We start from the raw sequence: 21,638 nt of genomic DNA, 5'->3' as shown, positions 1-21,638 counted from the left end.
AAATGGAGACACTCTTTCCAACATCCTCTCGTACTTACCAAAGAGTAAACTACGGCATTTTTTACAGGCTGGTACGCAATTGGTCAGATTTCGGTTTTGTCATAGAAACCCCATTGCATTTCTGCTACGTACACATACAAGATTGAACTTGTGTTTCTGTTTCACATATTGCCAACTTCCATTTGTGTGTTGCCAACTAACATGCATCTAAGGAAGTTGGCTATACGCTAAAATATAAACAAAATAAACTTTTTAATTTTCTTTTAGAATAAAAATCCTGGAACACAATGAGTAAAACCACCAAATCTACCAAAACCCAGCAGCTAAGGTAATATTTCGAAAAATTGTACCAAATGTTATCTTACCAAAGAGTTTCTATTGAACAGCAAAGAACAGCTGATTGAAGCGGTCCGTAAGAAAAAGGAATGTAATGCCCGTGCCCAGGCAATTGTGGAATCGCTCTTGGAACGCAACATTAACGAAGATGAGTTTCTGAGAAAGGTGGGAACTTGTAAGTTGTTTTTGTAATTGTAATTTTTCTACAATAATTTTATTTTTCTCCCTAGCTAAAAGACATAAATCAATGCCACTACGACGATATTGTGGATGAAAGGAATATTTTACGTTTATGCTCTTATCCGTTGTGTGATGAAATTCTGGAAAAGTATGTAAACAGCATTTTAGCAAATATGGTCGCTATGGCTCATCCACGCTTTCAGTGGGAGGGATGTGCTACAAATCCTGCCATTAATGTGCTTTGCTACAATTCCTTTACAAAGTTAAAAGAATTCCGGTTAGAGAACAAAACAAGCATAGACAGTAAGGCAGACGAGTGCTGTTGGGGGAAGCACCACCATGTGTTGTGTAGTTAGGCTTTCAAATACCTTGTGGCCAAGAAAAAATATTGGAAGCCAATTAATTGGCATATGTTGGAATAGAGCCGAATGTAATATTAATGTTAGATAAAAAACAAATTATGATAATTTCAGATGATACAAGGTCTATGTTTAGTCCTTACGGGAAATTTTCCGTAGCGATAGTAGATTCGAATTTAATTTTAGTGTTAGAAAAAAAAATAAAAGATGATAATCGCAGATGATACAGGGTCTATGTTCAGTTCTTACGGCAAAATTTCGGTAAGCGGTAGTGTCAACAAACTATTCCGTTTTTTATAACTACCTTGGCATATACTCTTCAAATTTCAGTCAGATGAGACCCTTATCATGCAGTTTTTTTTATTATAACCACGATTTTTATTTCCTTTCTTTTCAGTGTACCAACAAAACAGTATCAAATCTCAACAACAACCAACAAAGTGTATGACATTACTGATCGAAAAAAATTCTGCAGTACCAAGTGCTTCAAAGCCTCGGAGTACATCAAGTCTCAGATGTTAACGAGTCCATTGTGGTTAAGACATCAAGAGATTATACCCGAGTTTAAATTGTTAAAACTAAATGATTGATGTGCAACCACCAACTGTTCATTTTGGCCATTTATTTATGATTATAATATTGTTAATTCTTTAAACCAATTTGGAATCAAATATTATTTTTTTTTATATGTAATTTCTATATTTAAAACATAATATGGAGTTTAATATATGTATGGCGTACACATAGCAGGTTATACAAAAATCCAAGCGCGTAGGTATGATAATTGAATGATAGAAGGAACGAGGGTGATGATTTAAGGATAGCGGTTCTTTGTATTTATATCATTACAATGTTATCCCTTTCTAAGGCATAATCTGCTTCTCGTTTGGTATCTTCATCTGTCCATTCATCGCCAGATTTTCTTTCACTTGCCAAATTGGCATCTTCGTCCTTCCACTCACCACACTTGGCTAGGACATCATCTTCGGGTTTCTCATCCTGCTGGGAATAGTTTAATAAACAAACTCAATGTGTAAAATAATTGTTGACAGAAAAAGAAGACATACTAGAATAACTACACACACATACACTATTTTAATGTAGGTATTTTATTTGTCATATCTACATAGTATTTAAATAATACGAAATTAACAAAAAAATGTGTTAAGGAAGTCACAGTAATTTTTTTATAGATTTAAATTTCAACTGGAATTTAACAGATTAATGAGATTTATACCTCTTTATCGGCAGCAGCCAGTTTTGTAAACATATTAGCATAGATTCTCTTCTCCTTATCCTTGGCCTCTTTGATTTTGTGTTTGCATATTTGAATTTGATTTTGAGCAGCCTTATTGGTTGGTTCTAGCTCGAGAACTTTCTGGAAGTCAAGCAGAGCATCATCGTATTCGGCAACGGTAATATTACATTGACCACGACGATATAGGGCCTTAATATTATTGGGTTCCAATTTTAGGGTTTCGTTACACTAAAAAAAATAATTAAAAAATCAATTAAAATTAGATTTGAGGAATTCCTTTTCAATAAAAATGTTATTTAAAATAGACCAAGTCCAAAAAAAACTTCTTTAATTTACAAAATTTGAAATAAAATCTACTTACTGCCTGTTTTGCCTCGAAATGTTCATTCAATTTCTGATGACACAAAGCCTGATTACTAAAGGCAGCTGCTTTAAGTTTATTGCTTTCCTCATCACCTACAGCAAAATAAGACAAGATTCATTATTGTTCATGACAAATATTTGCAACAAGGTAGCTTGATAATGCCATCTTACATGTAAAATACTTACTGTTATTATCCAAAATGTCTACACATTTCTTGTACATTTTCAGAGCCAGTGAAAAGTTTTCCTTCTTGAAATATTTGGTACCCTTTTCTTTGTAAATTTTCGAGTGTTCAACACGTTCTTCTTCGGTGAATTTCCAATCTTCGATACCCTTTTCGCAATCATTCAATTTAATAATATATTCGACAGTGGCATTTGGTGGAATATTGAATTGTTCATTTCCTTTAGCACCAAAGGCATATTTGGGTTTAATTTTGAATCTATTGAATTGGAGATTTTATACTTAGATTTACTATGTACTCTATAATATTATGAAATACACTAATATACCTTGATTCTTCTCCAATGACCATTTTTCCAATGGCAACTTCTACACCTTCCACCAAACCAATATCGCTACCCTCACCTAAATTAAATTCAACATCTCGTTCCTCAAAGACTTTGCCATCATATTTTCCAGTGATGTGGGCTGTGAAACAAAAACATGATTTTTATGAAATTATTTTATGTATTATTTAAATCCCTTATTTAATCTAAAATATTTTTTTTAAAAATTTTGAATTTAAATTTCAAATGAAATCCATTGTGGTCATAGAACATGCTCCCCAAAACCATTATCGATAACTAAACATATGTATATAAACCACACACACGCACACACCACCACTCAAACAACAAACACTTCCAGAAATTTCGATTACACCAGCGCACACACACAGCATAAATTAGATTTTTGTTTGACCACAACAAAACAATGATATGAATATTCAAATTTCCTGAACTTTATTCAAGTTCCCATAAACTTACCTTTGCACAGGGAACCATCATTAGGACCACGTCTCTTATCACTGCTTACAATGGTGAAACGTTCAATGCTACCGTCTTTATTGGGGCTAACATCAGCTCCCATCCAACCCAACATTTCAAGCTAATGGGGCCAAGAAAAAAAGAAATCTTGAATGAAAGTCCTTGCAAAAATAGCAAATTTAACTGGGCATACCTCAAAAATTAATGTTGCATTTGGTGGTATACTTGGGGGACTTCCACTTTCGCCATATGCATATTCTGGAGCACAAATTAAATTACATTTTTCACCCAATTTCATAGTTATAACCCCCAAATCGAAAGCTTTTATAACACTTCCTAAACGATAAAATGGAAAATTAATTAAATTAGCAAGGAAATAACAGATACCAAATCACTGCTCCACTTACTTGCTCCCAACTCGAATTCAAAGGGTTCTCCGCGATCAACGCTGGAATCGAAAACTGTGCCATCCGTAAGCCGGCCTGTGTAATGCAACGAGACCTTGCAACCATTTTCGGGGGTCTCGTCTCCGGTACCATACTTTAAGATGTCTTTATGTACACCACCATCTGGGGTAATGGTAACTTTTTCCAATACTTCTCCAGCGGTCATTTTCCTGTATATTTTTTATTAGATTTTTCGGCAAATCACTTGGCAATTACGGTCTGCAATTTGTCAAGTACTCAGAAAGAATGATTAACAGCAGCAGAAGCAGGCACAGCGTTGATTTAAATGGAAGGAAAGCTTACACAACACAGTAGCGCAAATGAAGAGTGTTGCCATCTCCAAAAAGGGGAATTGTTTTCAAAATTGGGACGACATTTTCATTTGTGGAATTCGGTGAGAAATTTAGGCAAAAATTACGATTTAGTGGGATTTTCGGCAATGCCATTGATTTTACCAAATGTAATAAATATATTTTTATAATGTATAACATATAAGGAATGTATGTGTTATTTAGCTGGCACAATGACAAAGGAAATCTCATGTAATCACACGATTACAAAAGATGGTTGAATTTTGTTCCAAGGTATCATTTTGTGGCTGCTACTACAAGTATGAAAAATTTCAGCCAGTTATTCTAGAATTCAGATTCTTAAAGACTGAGTTAAAAAGGAACTAACAACAACGAGAATGATTCCATAAGATGAAAGGTTTAAACTCTATAATTTTATATGTTAAGACAAGATAAATAAAATATGGAATATATAACTGTTTTACGTTCCTAGGAACGACGAAAATTATTATTTTTTGTAAATTATGCCACTTGTCAAACGTAAATATTTCAAATATATAAATAAATTTTATTTGAAAAAATGACAAGACCGAGTACTTTAAATAAGGGTTGCCAATGAGCCTACCTCTATTACTTTGAAGAAAATCAATAATTTTATGTATTCTCACTTTTATTTACTTGTAGCGATGTGCCAAACAAATTCTTTTAAATATTAGTTTTCTAGTTTCTTTTACTTATTGTATACTATATAAACGATTTTTTAATAAATATATTTAAGAGGATTAATTTTGGATAATTCTGTATAAAAAATACTGGTAAAATCGACAAGAACTAAAAGTATGAAAAGCTTTCTCTTCGTACTCTGCGCAACAGCTAGTGAGTAGACACCAAAACGCCGCTCATTTTGTTAGTTAAAATCGGCTAAAATCATAGCCAAAAGATTATTTTTAAGCAAAATTAAAGTAAATTCAAGTGGGAGGGCTCTTGCGAGCAGAAAAAATCGAGCAAATGGAATTTTTGGTTGTCGCTCGAATAAGTGTGAGCATTCTAACTCGTTTTTGATTGGGAACAAAGTTCGTTCGAAAACGACACAGCTGCTGGGACAATGAACTGTCAAACCAATTTTAGAATTGAAAATTTTGAACAAAAAATTATTCTAGTTCATTAAAACTCATGAAAAATGCATGTCATTACAACCCCCGATTGCCTTCGAAATTTTTGACATTTCAATGTTCCCCAAAGTTAAAGCATCTACCTGCATTTTTCGACCAATTTTCTCAGCGATTTATTCTGTCACATTTAGGTGCTTATAAAGCAAGTTCCCATCATGCATTTATGAATACACATTTTGACAATGAGATAACTAAGGAATAACAGTAAAACAAATTGTAAACATATGATTGCACAGGGATATCTCCTTTTTTCTACGTTATTTTCCCATTTTATTTTCATTTTTCAACTAGTTTTCCGTTCCCGTTTATTCTACGCTAATCAGTTCTCTCAGTTCAAATGTCATCGCTATTTTCTACTGGTTCCACCAGTAGAAAGAAAGGGAACACAACGTTAATATAAAAAAATAATTTCTATTCATTATTTTTCCATCCACTGTCCGTCTTCAGTAAAGATGCACCCACCTCAAAGTCAAAAACCTCTAAAATCTACAGTTACGGATACCAAGTATTTTTCTCAGAGTACAGTAACCAGTAGTCTCTGAATGAGATTTTTTCATTCAATAGCTACAACCGCAGAGAAAAAAAGACAACGTTTAATTAACAAAATAAATTGTTTAAAAATACATGTTTGCTTGACAAAAACGCCGCATTGCAAGAAGCAAAACAATAACAACAACAAAACTTGAAAAAGGCAAAGAAAAAAGTGGAAAAACGCAGTTTGAAAAACAGAACGGTGAACGTTCACAACGCATGTAGCAAGCAATCACCGAAGAGGAGGAAGAGAGAACGGCGAAGAAGCAAAGAATAAAGAAGTCAGTGACAGACATTAAAGTAACGAGTGAATGCAACGAGTGGCGATTTTTTAGACATCGTTTTTGTGATTATTTTTTTTAATATTTTTGTTAGTGAAGAAAATACCTCTATTTCGAGAAATATTTTGGAATCGCGGCAAAAGGACGGCTTTAAATGTGCTTAACAACCTGTTCCCAAAGTGTGTGTTTACAAACGATCTGTGGAAAGTGAAGAAAAGAGGTTATTTCACCCGAAAATCATCGAGGAAAAAACTATTAATTGCATATCCATCCCAGTTCCGTGCAGATGCAGAAAGGCAGCAGCAGTCCGCAGAATACAACTTGTTAATAAAAGAAGGTTGATTTTCGTTTTGTATTTAGTTTCGATTTTCTGCGCTGCAATTAAATGTGGTGGCAAGACCAACGTCTGACCATTTGCCGTTCCGGGAAATATTTTTATCAAGGGTCAACTGCATGAAGAAGACGATTTTCGCAAATATTTAATTGAGGTTTGCAAATGCAGGTTCTGTAGACAAAACGAACAAACAAAAAACAACAAAAGATACCACGGCAACAACAACAACAAAAACATAAGAAGACGTAACGCCTCCACCGTTGTCATTTTGACACCAACGGTCGGTTGTGGATTCAATTTTGTTGTACAGAGTATTCTTAACCACGTTTAAATGCATCAGAGTAATGCGGCTTTGTCCAGACCAATACAACAGATCCAAGTCCACCAAACCAGCAAAAATTGCAAAGACAATTAGAGGACAAGTAGCAGTGCCCGAAAGCCAACGCGCCATAGGCCTGGGAGGACTGTGAGAGCAGAGCACGATAAAAGCAAACAAATTGCCGAACGTTGCTGACGCCAACGCAGCTGCGAAAAGCTTGCAAAGAAACAACTCCAACCATTCGCGAGAAAAAGCGTGGAGATGATTACCAAGAGCGATGTGATAATGTGGTTTAGAGCCCTGGAGAGCTACAAGCGCATAGACACTATGTGCACATTGCTCAATTTGTGTTTGCCATTTGAGTTGCGCTTCCTGGGCACTTGCCTGGAGGAGTTGGGACGACGAGATTCCCAGGAGCTCCGGGGCATGGAGCTGAGGGCGAATAACCCCCAAGACTTGGCTACAGACATGATTGCGTGTCAAAAGGGTGAACCGACCGATATTAAGGTGCGTCGTAAAATGGCTTTGTATTTAGCACTGATTCGGTCCTGCAACCGTACCAATGTCAATGAAATCTTTCGTACCCTTGAGTCCTGGGGCGAATTGGACTTCTCAACAATGACTGATATTGACACCTTGAAGGAGCTGCTTTTGGTCTATACCATGGCTGCTAATCACCCGGTGTTTGAATTTGAGCAGCATCTTAAATTTATAAAGATTTTTGAGAAAATTAAGGAAAATAAGTTAGTGGCCGATCCACCGCCATCGTCAACGCCGCCCCCATCTGCACAGCACCAACAACAGCAACAACATCAGCAGCAGCAACAGCAACAACCCGCTATCCATCCACAAGCAACCCATCAATCCGCCGTATCTGCCACCACCATGGATAACCAGACGCTGCCTATGACTCCACAGCAACAGCAAATGCACCAGCATCCACCACCGTCCCAACAGGAACTGATGCAGCAACATGTTTTGCATGCGGCCCTGCATGCTACCGGTCAACATCATCAGTTGTTGGGACCAACACCCATGCAAATGCTTGCCCAGGGTACAATACCGCTCAGTTATCCCCAGAGTCATTTGGCCAAGGTAAACTACGTATATGTATGTGAAGAAAAATCGGTAAAAATTTATTATTTTTATTTTTTTGCTCCTCTAAAATATCTGTGGCTATTTGAGAAAAAAGACATACCTCTTTTAGTTCTAAATATTAGAGAATTTAGATATCGGATATTTATTGTCATCTTCTCCTTGCGCTTTCCCTATTATATCCAGATTTAAATCCTCCTTAGCATAGATCATTACACAGGTCATCAGTCATAAATACACCCTAAATTGGCAGGTGATCATTTGAATGGATCTTTTTTTTTGCAATAATGTCCCCTAAATAACGTATTCTTTGGCTGGTCCTTAAGGAAAGAAAGCTTTTCATTTGTTGCCACCATCTTCTGAATGTTCTTTCATAGTATCAATTTGTATGCAGGTTTTAAATATATTCTCTCTATGACTTTTACCCAAGGTCAAAATATGTTAATTGGCGATCTCCATATAAATTATATATACCTTCAACATACAGTCAAAAGGATAGGAGTTTGTAGTTTTATTACAGATACAATTGACTTCATCACAATTCCATTTATAAGTCTAATTCAATTTTTATTTTTCCAATTACAGTTAATACCACCCAATGATGGAAGCTCTTTACAACATCAAATCGTTGATGGACTACCACCACATATGATTTCCTCCAACATCATTCCAGACGCAAGTAACGGTGCCGCCACAATCTTGACACATCCAAATGCAGCATCGTGGGCCATGCGACAATATCACCAGGCACCAACGCAGACAGCGGGAGCTCCACCCAATCTGATGGATCATCCACCTCAGGCCTCGTCGCCCATGTTGAGCCAACAATCGTCGCCATCGAGTTCACGTGCCACAAGTCCCAATCGCACTTCGTCATGCGATAGTGGTGGCGGTCTAATGCAAAACCAACATCAGCCATCGCAGAATCCCTCCCAGACAAGAAATATGTCACAACGTTTAGCGGGTACAACGCTAAAAAATATAAGACGTCCATCGGCTGAGACAACACCACCGCCTCAGATGCCACAAATGGGTAGTGAATTGATAATGCCAACGAACATGAAGCACATACAGGAGGTAAGAGGGGAAAATAAAATCGCTTTTCAATATTCCACAAAATTTAACATTTCATCTTTTTTTTCTTTCATTCCATTTCAATTCAGGTGGTTATGAATAACGAGAACACCGGCAATCAATTGCAAAATCTCATACGCAATGGCTTTACCCGTTCAGGTAACCATCCGCGCATCAAGGCCAACACCTACATACCACCACACCAACAACAGCAACAACAATCGCCAGTCAATCAACACTATCAGGGCAACTTTGCTGTCAATACAGGTCTGGCATATGCCATGCAAAATATGTCCATGTCTGATATGTCATCCAGTGGCCATCACAGTATGGATGGTAATATGATGATGATGAATTCCAATAAAAGTACTGGTAGTGATTCTGGTAGTTCCATTGGTTCGTCGGGCGAAATATCACCACCCGAGACACCAACCCTAATGATGAACAATGCCGCATCGAATCCAGCCATGAGAGGTGGCAATGATGGTGGCCAACAGTCGCAACAACAGCAGCAGCCAACACAAAAACATCATCAACCTTCACAGCTAAGCTATAACAAGCAAATGGGCCTCCAACGCTTAAATGGACGCTCGGAGAAAATGTCCTCGGCTGCAGGTGGTGGTGGCGGTGGCGGCGGTAATGGTGGGGGAAATAATGTGATGAATGCCAGTGCTATACTCTATGCTCAGACAGCTCAGCAACAACAGCAACAGCAGCAACAACAACAGCAGCAGCAACAATCAGCCAATCAACAAGCCATATATGCCGAAATGTTGCTGGGTCCCGGCCAGGGAAATGTGGGCTCTGCAAATGTCATGCAAACCTCAATGACAAATAATAATCCTGGTGGTAATCCTGCGGCAAATGTGGTTTCGAGCAACAACAATATGGTGGGTAATAACACTGTTCTAATCAGTTCACCCTCGGCCGGGGCGGGTACAGCCACTTTGGGAAATGTCTTGTCAACGAATTCAGTGTTATTGCAGTCACATCAGCAGCAATATAATGCCACGTATCCCTACCATGCGGCAGCTGCTGCAGCCCAACATTTGGCAGCCACAACACGTCCTCCAATAATGCCCCACAATCCTGCTATGGCACCTCCACCCCACAGTACTTTCCGTGTGCCTAGTTTTCAATTGCCATCCAATGGCGGTGAGCTACTGTATCAAACCTATCATGCCCCTGGTATTGCATTTCTACCGGGAGCTCCAGCACCGCCACCCGGCGCCCTCAGGAGTACGAATAGTGGAGCAACAGTAGTCACACAACCGCCACCAACGCCACAACAAATTCCAGCGCCAACCCAACAATCGGCGGCACAGCCACAACCGCAACCGTTGCAGCAACAAACCCCAAAAGTCACGAAACCCGTATCTTGCTATAACTGCGGTTCCCAGGCCCACATTGGGCGGGATTGCCAGGAAGCATCAATGGAGGATGTAACACGTAGCGCCATTTATAAACTAGACTATTCCCAGGCCGCCACAGGAGCGGGGGCGGGAACACCAAGTGCGGCTGCCTCAACACCTGCGAACACCAACTCCTCCAATCAGCAACAGCAACAATCTGTAAGCAACAGTGCATCGGAATCGTCAATATCGTCCGGAACAACGCAACATAAAAGTCATGACAGCAGCGCTGTTAATTCCCTATCATCGTCGTCATCGGCGGTGGCATCGGCGACCTCTGTCTCGAATGCAACACTTGCTGCGGCCACAGCGACAGCGGGAGCAAAATGAAGGAAAAAAAGCAACAACAAAGTGAGTTTTATTCATAGATAAAAACAAAAACATAAATGGTGTTCAACGATTCAGAATGAAGACGTAAGACTATATACATATATCTATTCATACCTATATACATATATATACAAACAAGCATACACACAGACACATAGAGACATATATATATATATGTATGTATAGAGATAGATGCTAATAGGTTTAAACTGGATTTAAGCGTAAGGTTATACGTTCGCAAAAACAATGAAACAAAACACTTATTATTATAGTGATACAAAAACAAAACAAAAAAAAAAACTACAACAAAAAATCAAAAACAAAACAAACTCAAATACTGAGCATTAACGGCTGTAGTGAACTACATAAATACTTCGTTACGAAGCATTTTGTTTGTGTCTCGAAAGATTTCAAAATTTGTTCTTAAGCTTAAGTTCTATTATTGCTTATAACGAATGAGTTATAATTATGCCACATGTAAAGCACCATTAAAACATTAATTTTGTTAATTCCTTGGTTTACAAAAGAACGAAACGAAATATTGTAATAAACAATATATATAGACACATTATTAAAAAACTCCAATTTATGAGCAAAGGTTCAAACAAGTTCACTACAAACCGTTTCGCCCTGTATTTGTAAGTTTTTTATGTATAAGCGCGTGTTTTCTGTTTGTTTTAAGGATGATCGATATGCCTATGTTGGTTATTTTGACATGGGCATATTGTTTTTTTTTTAATTAAATAAATACTTTGACAATTTTTTTTGTTTAAAGAAAATTCTTATTCTTATTATTATTGATATTGATATTTAGAAACTACAATGTTTTAATTATTCTAATTTTGTTATTTTGCTAAATACACAAAAAATGTTTAATTTATTTTAGAACCACACAAAAAGAAACAAACAAACAAAAATTGTAAAATATTGTATAAAACAAAAAAAAATAAAAATGGCAAAAGTAATAGAGATAACCCAAACTAAACAACACTTAGGTCTGTTTTTATGCGATCATCGATTTATGATGGTGTTTTCCTGATTAAATCTTTTTTTATGTATTTTCGTTTTCTTATCTTGTGAATTTTGAACAACAAACACACTATTTTCTATTTTTATAAAGTCGAGCATCTCAATTATAGAAATTTTTATGAATGGACTGAAAACATTTAAGTATCTGAACCCACTTTGAAAATCGCTTATAATTCCCTCCCGTATTCGGTCGGCTGGTGGGAAGACAACAGGTGAATAGATTCAGATTCAAAAATCTCCTCACAGCCATAAATAAAGACGAAATAAATGAAGACATCGGTTGCCTTGATTCTTTGGGAAAAATTGTTTCTCCCTATTGGGTGCCTGGGATACATTTTATTGAAATTGACACTTCAAATCTTTTTATCTTCACGATGCCTTAAAGAAAACTAGAAGGCACTCTTAACAATCGGACAGAATGGAGTCTACATACGAAAAAAATAGTAGGTTGTGGCTAACAGATTGGGGAACACTGTAGGTGTATAGACAAGCTGAGAAGCATTCCATTGAAAAGTAAAAGAAATACCCTAGACACGTCCAGAAGATTGTTTTACAACCGGACGAGAATATTGACGAGAATATGGAAGATCCATATGTTAACAATATCCACAAGAGACGAGCCAAAGGAAATCTTCAACGTCGACCAAAAGGATCTCTAGAACCAAAAAGGAATCTTTATGGACGAAGGGGAATCTTTATGGACGAAGAGAGAAAATCAGAATGAGGTTTTAAAAGACGAAAAGAGGAAATCTTTATAAGCGATCAGATGGGTGTCTTGAAATGAGCCGAAAGAAGTTTTAGAGAAGTTTTAGAAGTTTTAGATAATAACCATCTACAGAAGAAAATTTGTTTTACCGAGTAGAAAAAAGTCTTTGGAAACGAACAGAATAGAATCTTTTGAAAGAGTTGAAGCGAGTATTCGGAGACAAGCAGAAGCTGGTCCTGGAAAAAAGATCTTTAAAGTCTAACACAAATAAATTTTTATAGACGAACCAAAAGAAGATTAAAAGACGATCAGATGGAAGTATTTAGACCATAATAACCACCTATGAAAGAAAGTCTTATAGCCCTGAATCTTTATAGTAGAGGCTCTAAGAGAGTATTTAGAAATATATTTTGAAAGAGGACTTAAAATATGAAAAGAAATCTTGAGACGAGCCGAAAAAAGTTTTAGGGACGATCCGGTGCAAGTCTATAGATCATAAAAACCACCTGCCGAAGAAAGTCTGTATAACTCAGCAAAAGATAGTCCTTAGAACCAAGCAGAAGGGAGTACTTAGACACGAGCTCAAGTATGTCCTAAAAAATTGAGAAGAAAAAATCTTTAGAGAGGAGAAAAAGGATATTTTTATAGACAAGCAGTAGAAAGAGAAACTCGGTGACAAAAGAAATAAGTTTCAGATCAGGCTATATGTGCCTACAAGGTATTCTTTACGGCAATCAGAAGGAGAATTTATGGACGAGCAGATGGAAATCTTACCGTCCAACAGAAAAAGGCTTTGTATAGACGAACAAAAGGGAGCCTTCACAGACGAATAGAAGGGAGTCTTTACAGATGAATATAGGGAAGACCAGAACGACGTCTTTTAGCCGACCAGAGTCTTTATAATGCCCAGACCAGTCAAACAACCAGAGAGTCAAAAAATAAAAAAGAGTCTGTAAAAACGAACAAAAGGGTATATTTATAGGTCACCAGAAAGCAGTTTTTACAGACGAACTTTTACTTCTTGGGGACCAGATATGAGTCATGATATGAGTCTTTACAAGGACCGGAAGGGAGTCCTCTTAACCGACCAGGAAATCTCCTTTACGTCTACCAGAAGAGAGTCAAACTATCAAAAGAACGTATTTATAGGCCACCAGATGAGAGCATTTGCAGACGAACAGCGGGTAGTTGCTAAAGTCGAAAAAAGAGGAGTTCAGAGACAAGAGAAAAAGGGCGTATTTATAGGCCAACAGATAAGAATCTTTACAGATGATCAGCGGCTAGTTACTAAGGTCGAAAAAGGAGGAGTTCAGAGACAAGATAAAGAAGTTTTAGAGACAAAAGGGTGCATTTATAGGCCACCAGATGGGAGTCTTTACAGATGAACAGCGGGTAGTTATTAAAGTCGAAAAAAGAGGAGTTCAGAGACAAGAGAAAGAAGTTTTAGAGATAAAAGGGCGTATTTTTAGGCCAACAGACAAGAATCTTTACAGACGAACAGCGGGTAGGTACTAAAGTCAAAAAAAGAGGGGTTCAAAGACAAAGACATTTTAGAGACAAGCAGAGGGAGGTGTACCGGACCCTAATAACTACCAATATTAGGAAGTCTGTATAGACATAAAGACATAAACAATGAAATTCATCCGGAAGGAGTCCGAATAATTTCCATAATTATAACTTTTGAGTGTCGAGTCTAATGAAGAATACATAAAAAAATCACCTTCCCCAATGAAATTCTTCCCGAAGGAGGAGTCAATAAGAGATCTTTATATATGTCCCAGACGTTTAATAATTTCAATATTGTGGACTCTTGAAAGAATACATCAAAGATGAAGAATACATCTAAAATCCCTTTCGTTTGTTAATAAAAACTGATTTTTTAGTTGAGCTCAGCTTATGCGAATGAATTTCCAGTGTCGAAGGAGTTGTAACTGATTTCTCAGTCCCGTATCATTCGCACTCCCGCAAATCATTTTTTTTTCTTTGTGGTTCAATGTTTTATAGGTTTTCTCCCCAAAAACTAATTCCTCAGCCTCGAACGACCACCTCCTGCCTAATGAAAATCTCAAGTTTCGATGTTTGATAGGAGATTTTTCAATTTTTATACATGATTTGTATATTTCGGAAAACAATATTTGATTATTTTTTTGCCCAATATTTAACTTTATATTTTTTTTACAAAATTTCGCTTTTTTTATAAAATTACCTTTTTTGATTTATTTTGGAAAACACACGCCTATTATTAAACATAAATTGTAGATTTTTTTGTGTAACTTTTTAGCTTAAATCCATGTTGTGGCCTAATTGTTTTTGTGGTAAATGTTCGTTCGTCTTCAACAACAATTCTGGCACGATAATAATATAATAAGCTCTATACAATACAAAAAAATGTTCCCTAAAAAACACTGCGAGATATGAAGTGTGTTCTTGTTGGCGGTTTTTCGTTCGTTAATGTGTAATCACAACCAACCAACCAACATCATCACATCCCCTCCTAATCAAAAGAAGAAAATAAATTGAAGAAGGAACAATTAAATAAGATGGGGTGAATGGGACGGGACAATGGGGTAGCCAAGCAGACATGGCCATCATCTTCTTTAAGTTGGCTAAATGTGGCCTGCATAATACCCACCTTGACCGACCTTTCACCCAACAAATTGATAATAAAAAAATTATAATGTGTATGTGTTTTTATACATAAAGAAAAATTAGTAGTAATTAAACAAAATAAATAATTAAATATAAATTTTAATTTTAAACAAAACTGATACTGAGGAAACGTGAGAAAAAGCGGAAATTTAATTTCACGCTATTTTTTTAAATTATTATTCTTTTTTTTAAAACTATGTTTTTCTGTCTCTTAAATTAGTGTGTAAGTAAAATATACAAAAACAAGAAAAAAAACAAACAAAAAATTACACTAATTATTAAGTAATAAATAATTTAAATATCTATATACAAACAGATAAAAAGAAAATTATTAAAAAAAAATAAAAATTTTATTAGTGAATAAAAAAACAGCAACAACAAGAAAAGATAAATAAAATAAAACCTAGTGTATTTTCTTTAAGTGTTTAAAGACTAAGAAAATTATATATGAATAAAAATACAAAAAGAAAACAAAGAGAAAAACAACACAAATATATCTATATATATACATATGTTAGGCAAAAATGTAAGAAAGTTAGGCTAACTTTATTAAAACAAAAACAAAAAAAGAATCCAATAAAAAAAGTACTCTGAAAAGTAAAGAAATGCAAAACAAAAAGGAAGAATTATATATTGTACAATAGCAAAACAAAAGAAGAAAAGAAAATAATATTTATAAATTAAGATTATAAAGCATGGACTAAAAAGCCTTGGGGCCAATAATTTGAGGTTATGTGAAAGACTTTTCTTAGTCTCTTTTCCATACTGTTCATTCAGAGAGCTATTGAGAAGAGCAATGTTGTGAAATGAGAAAATTAATAGCAGGCAGACCTAAAAATACTATTCCTAAACTTTTTCCAAAATCGTTAAGAAATTCTTATAGAGTTTTTAAATGTATTTTCATTTTTTATAATATATTTATATTTAATGTTCCCCACTTGCCATTGCCTTAGCTTTTTTGTAGTTAGGTATTTTGTAGACATAAATTGAAGAATTTCATTAGCCTGTTGTTATGACTCCGATGTAAGATGAATTATATCCCCGAGGCTTTCTAAATTAAGACTGATTTTCTTACTCAGCTCGTTCGTTGTCACATTACACCAATTCAAAAATGTGTAAATGTTATTACTGGCTTTTGCCAACTTTGGACTGAACACTTTCGGTTAAAAAAACAATTGCTTACTGATCTGTTATTTCCCCTATGTAAGATTAGGTTTCAGAATGCTCGGCTACACTAGAGTCCGGCAGCTGCTTTACTCGGGTACCATTGGTCCATTGTGTTCATCCTACGAAAATTTTTTTATAATTGGAAAGATATGGATTGGAAAAGAAAGAAGACAAAGAAATATCTAGTTATACGAAGGCTTGCATAGCCATTAGCAAACCTGTGTTTGACAATGGAATCCAGGTCTGAGAAGATCGTTAGAGTTTCTATCTCCCATCTACCGAACAGTCTAAATCTTTTGCTTGACAGCTTGGGGCATCTGCATAGACGATGTGCAATCGTCTACCTCTTCTTCGTCCTCACATAGTCTATAATAGTCGGGACTTCCGTCATAGGGGTCAGATATTTGATACTGCAGTTGCTAGTTGATAATCCCACCCCGATTCTCAGATTGGACTTACTTATCGAGATTGCCAACCAAATGGTCCTAGATACCATCCTATCGGTTTCCAGGTGGCATCTTCTGTCAGCTTCTTTGATGAGAGCCTTTTTGAATCGGCTAACCTAATAGCTGATTAATGGATTGACATTCCTTCAATCGGTAGATCAATCGACTGGGAACCACCTCGAGTTAATTCGTCAGCTATTTCATTTCCCACTATATTGCGGTGTTCTGGAACCCAACAAGGGTTAATGGGCTCACGTATTTCAAGAAGGGCTTTCTTGCGGACAAGAATGGCTCTCGATTTTATGGCTTTGGGGCCGCCTACTATCGACATATATGATCACTGGCCCTTTTAAGTTATATCAAAGTTCTTTTACCATTTCGCTTTGTTCTTGATTGCGAGAATCTTCGCCTGTAATATGCTGCAGGTTTCATTAAGCCTTTATGACCGTTTAATGATTGGATTTTAACAGAATACACCAGCATTGGTGCCTTTTTGCAACTTGGAATCTTTATCGGAATTTTAAATGACAAAAAAAACGTGTTCTTCCAGAAAAAATTAGAAGGGATTCTTTGCAGTTTTTTATATAATCTGAAGGGGTTTAATAGGCATCAATAGCGATTTTTATGGAAGCCCATAAATGTGTTCTTAAAGACAACCAGAAAATAATCCTTCTAGGCGAACTGAATAGGGTTGTTCAAGGTGAGTTGAAGGGATTCTTTTTAGACAGTCCGGATATATGTTAAGTCCAAGAAGCAGTTCTTATAAACACTAAAGGTGATGCTTTGCAGATGAGTAGTAGGGTGGCTTCATCGGCTATTTTTTAAGTGACCATTAGCTGCCTAAAGAGTCTAAGGTATTCTTAAAGGCGACCAGAATGTAGCCTTCACATACGAAAATATTGCTGTTTCAACAAATGATCGACCTCAAAGCAGGTATTTTTAAGGCGGACAAAGGGGAGTTTTTAAGTACGAGTAAATGGAAGTCTCTTACCGACGGACCGAAAAAAGGCTTCGTATCGTCAAACCAAAAGGACCCTTCACAGGCGAACAGAGAAGAGTCTTTGCAGATGAGCAGAAGGGAGGCCTTATAGGAGATCTCAAGTTTCGTAGTCTCGTAGAGAATGAATAAGTCGTAATAGGCAACCAGGAGGCACGTATTTTTTAAGGCAGATAAAGGAGAGTCTTTACAGACGAGAAAAAAGAGCGCTGCAAGGACTAAAAAAAAAGATCCTTCACAGACAAACAGAAGGGAACCTTCACACAGAAACATAAGGAGGCTTCATAGACAAAAAAAGGAAGTCTTTATAGGAGACTAGAAAATAATTTTTATAGGTGACTTTATAACGACAAGATGGGAGTCTGCGAGCGACCAGAAAGCAGTATTGATACCAGAAAGGAGTCGAACAATAAAAAGCGTCTGTACAGACAAAAAAGTGTTTATTTATAGGCCTCCTTTGTGGCCTCTTTTTGGTCGAAGCTTTTAAAGACGAACATTGGGTAAGTTCGAGACGAACAAGGGAAGTTTCCATTGACGAACGCAATGGAGGTTTTTGCTTCAATAACAAAAGTCCCTTTTGAATTATCCCGGTATTTGGGAACCATCACAGACGAACATAAGGAAGTCTTTATAGGCGATCAGGATAGAGTCTTCTAGGCGAGCAGAAAGGAAATTTTCTTGGCAACCAGAAGGGAATCGCACTGTAAACAGACAAACAAAATTGCTTATTTATAGGCCACAAAGAGTGATCCTTTCTTTTGGCGGCCAGAAGGGAATCTGCAGATGAACAGTGGGTAGTTTCTAAAATCGAATGAACATCGAGGAAAGACACTTTGTGAAAATTTTGAATAACAACGTTATTTGGGTTTTTGTTACAACAATAGGCAATCTTTGCGATCAGGTCCGAAAAGGCTATTTTCTGTCATTTTTGCATATTTTACATGAAATGGATAATTTTTTATTTTTTTAATGGTTTCGAAATTCATTTCATTGTACGTCTTTGCTTCCACAACATTCAGCTTTGCGCTGCGTAATAATTTGAATTCTAATCTGGCAAAAAGTGTTTTCTCGGTCCATTTTTTGACAACAATAAGGCCGCTAGAACGAGAAAAAAACAGGACATACAATTCATCCATAGCACCCTTCAGTTCGTCAATGAATTAAGCATGTTTGTGACTTCCCTCCATATAATTCTAGGGTCTAGGAACATCTCATGTTCACTAACTAATGCTTGGTTACAGGTTTTCTCAGTAAGGGACATAAGCCTTATCATGTCCAATATCAGTTTTTGAGGAGTCTATATTTCAAGATGAAAAAAGTCTCCTCAGTTCCATTTTATTATAAATAATTTCAAAATCGCAAATATTTTTATGAGTTTCATTTCGTTAAGCTGGATTTGACCTGTTCTAATTCGAAACTTTAAAAATCTACTTAGTAATGTGTTTTATGGACACCCAACTCCCGCTAAAAAAGATTGTTATTGTAGATAAGACAAACCTAGGCCATTTCAGTTTCTATTCCTGATCTTTTCCAAATTTTCTGTCAAATAAGTTTGAAGTTTGTTCAAAATACTCCAAGAAAAACCCTAAAATCTTTCTAAATTTCGAGTATCTCCTGAATTAATATGGTTTTGTATGACATGTTTCAGATTCAACTCTTTATCGAATTTCCGATTTCAGCCCTGTAAAACATGGCTCCCACCACCCCTGCTCTTGATTGAAATTTTCGTTATATTCTCTTTGTTGAACCCCTAGACTTTTCAGTCCATGCCTTATCTTGTACAATAGCAAAAAAGGAAAAACAAAAAAAAAAAAAAAAAAAAAAAAAACAATACATAGTTGTAAGTAAAACATTTTTATCACTTTTTGTTTTTTTTTTTCTCTCTTCATTTCGTTTTTTTATATATTTATTATAAGCTTGTATATTTAATTTTATTTTAACTATATATACATCGTTTTTTTTTTGTCAATATAATAGCGTATTTAGTTAGTATACAAATGTTTCTAATTTTTGCAAATCAAATAACTATTATTTAAATCAAATAAACAAAAACCAATTAAGACAAATTTGTTTTTTCCTGCATTAACATACCGCCATCCAGTCAACCAAAAAAAAAAAAAAAGAAAGAAAAAAAAAATGATAAAAAAACACATTTCACAGTTATTATTTTTAAAATGTTATTATTATAATTCTATTATTGTGTAAAACCAGAAATAGTTAATGTTTAATGGGTCTAATACAACTCTCTATACACAACATAAATTTAATAAATTTAACAAAACAAAAAAATCGAAAAATAATAATAACACTAGTTTACAAACAACAACAAGAAAAGAAAGAAAGAATTCAAAAATAAAATGTGTTGTCTGCTTCATAGAAATAATGAAATGGAATTTTTGCTTGCTTTGGTGGGTTGGATGTTTTTTTTTGTCTCTAGAAAGAAGGAACAACATGGTGGGATCCCGTGGCTGATGCCTGGAAAGTTGAGGTGGCCGTCACTAGAGAAAACTATCCGATTTCCGATCAATAACAGAGTTCCATCGCCATCTCGGCACACATTAGTCGCAAGCCAGTCGTAAGTGAAATTCATGATCAATATATCCAAGACCGTTGAGAGCAACAGGATGATTTCACGTTGGGATTTCACCTTTTGGATTTCCGCGACCTCCAGACGGCATATTGGGATTATTGTAATGGCATCGGATCCTGTTGTTGAACACTTCGTTAAACTTGTATCCTTCTTCTTACATTGAAATTACCGCCTTCTTGGAGTGGGAGTGTGAAAATATCCACCACATAATTAGCAGCCACACTTTTCACACATGGACCAAGGGACCACATTCGACACCAGGTTTAAGTCGTGCCTTTTTTATCTACTATAAACCTAAAGGACGGTTTGTGATTAGCTTTGCGGACCAGTGTAGCCTGCGAACACAAGTGCCATGCTAGAAAAATACTCATTATGCTCTGACAGGTTCATCCATTATTCTTTGATGTTCTTCCAAATTAAACTTCTTTTAAATATTTTTAGATCTATTCTTTCCCGCAGCTGATCACAGCAGATTGGAAGGGATCCTGGTTTGAAAACAATATAACTTTCAAAACAAAATACTAATATTCTTATATTTTTAGAACATTGTTTGGTGGAGACGAGGGAACATTCTTGAGAACCATGCTTGGATTTCTAAATGGTCTACAAAAATGATCCACGGCACCAAAATATAAGAGCATGGCGAAAATAACTTTTTGGAAACGAAAAGGTCTAGTTTTTACAAGGACTAGTATGAAATGAAAACAGCAAATAAAGTGCCTTTGGCTCCATGTCCCAGATTTTGGATACATTAGTTTATAGGAAATTCTACACAAATTAAAGAAATACTCCATAAAGTATTCGAAGATTATCCTGCATAATACCTGTTACAAATGGAGGATCTTATTAGAACTTGAGGTCCTTCCTTTTAAAGAATGTTATTTCAACCTCTAAGACATGGATTTTTTAAAGAATATTTTTTCAACGACCATCCAAGGCCTGGATTTTTTAAAGAATATTTTTTCAACGACCTGTAAGGCTTGGATTTTTCAAAGAATATTTTTTCAATGACCTGTAGGGCGTGGATTTTTTAAAGAATATTTTTTCAACGACCATCCAAGGCCTGGACTTTTTAAAGAATATTTTTTCAATGACCATCCAAGGCCTGAATTTGTTTAAAGAATTTTTTTCTACGACCTGTAGGGCGTGGATTTTTTAAAGAATTTTTTTTTTCTACGACCTGTAGGGCGTGGATTTTTTACGGAATTTTTTTTCTACGACCTGTAGGGCGTGGATTTTTTAAAGAATTTTTTTTCTACGACCTGTAGGGCGTGGATTTTTTAA

The 21,638-nt window shown here is 36.0% G+C and overlaps 3 protein-coding genes across 5 annotated transcripts; 2 read left to right on the top strand and 1 right to left on the bottom strand.

The window, feature by feature from the left end:
* The first annotated feature begins 178 nt into the window (after positions 1–178).
* LOC101889171 (putative RNA polymerase II subunit B1 CTD phosphatase RPAP2 homolog) lies at positions 179–1,732 on the top strand. Its single transcript, XM_005179744.4, has 4 exons — positions 179–328; positions 387–501; positions 567–664; positions 1,273–1,732. Exons 1-4 carry the CDS (start codon positions 288–290, stop codon positions 1,463–1,465), a joined length of 447 nt encoding a protein of 148 aa, XP_005179801.2. The 5' UTR covers positions 179–287; the 3' UTR covers positions 1,466–1,732.
* On the bottom strand, positions 1,483–4,176 carry LOC101901006 (FK506-binding protein 59). Of its 2 annotated transcripts, none has more exons than XM_011292679.3 (8): positions 3,894–4,176; positions 3,680–3,822; positions 3,487–3,607; positions 3,010–3,148; positions 2,683–2,939; positions 2,495–2,589; positions 2,113–2,361; positions 1,483–1,874 (listed from the first exon to the last, which is right to left on the bottom strand). In XM_011292679.3, the coding sequence occupies exons 1-8, from the start codon at positions 4,096–4,098 to the stop codon at positions 1,713–1,715; spliced, it is 1,371 nt and encodes a 456-aa protein (XP_011290981.2). In that variant the 5' UTR covers positions 4,099–4,176; the 3' UTR covers positions 1,483–1,712. The 2 variants fall into 2 exon arrangements, with proteins under 2 accessions (XP_011290981.2, XP_005179784.2); XM_005179727.4 differs by having other exon boundaries at positions 1,483–1,877; positions 3,894–4,175.
* Positions 4,177–5,924: 1,748 nt separating this feature from the next.
* On the top strand, positions 5,925–15,773 carry LOC101900833 (ataxin-2 homolog). Of its 2 annotated transcripts, none has more exons than XM_005179726.4 (3): positions 5,925–7,954; positions 8,540–9,031; positions 9,118–15,773. In XM_005179726.4, the coding sequence occupies exons 1-3, from the start codon at positions 7,121–7,123 to the stop codon at positions 10,768–10,770; spliced, it is 2,979 nt and encodes a 992-aa protein (XP_005179783.2). In that variant the 5' UTR covers positions 5,925–7,120; the 3' UTR covers positions 10,771–15,773. The 2 variants fall into 2 exon arrangements, with proteins under 2 accessions (XP_005179783.2, XP_011290980.2); XM_011292678.3 differs by having other exon boundaries at positions 5,925–7,969.
* The last annotated feature ends 5,865 nt before the right edge of the window (positions 15,774–21,638 follow it).

Source organism: Musca domestica, unplaced genomic scaffold (genome assembly GCF_030504385.1).
Source record: "Musca domestica strain aabys unplaced genomic scaffold, Musca_domestica.polishedcontigs.V.1.1 32, whole genome shotgun sequence".
Classification (NCBI taxonomy): Eukaryota; Metazoa; Arthropoda; class Insecta; order Diptera; family Muscidae; genus Musca; species Musca domestica.
The sequence above is the reverse complement of the archived record's forward strand: the minus strand, read 5'-3'. Positions and strand labels throughout refer to the sequence as shown.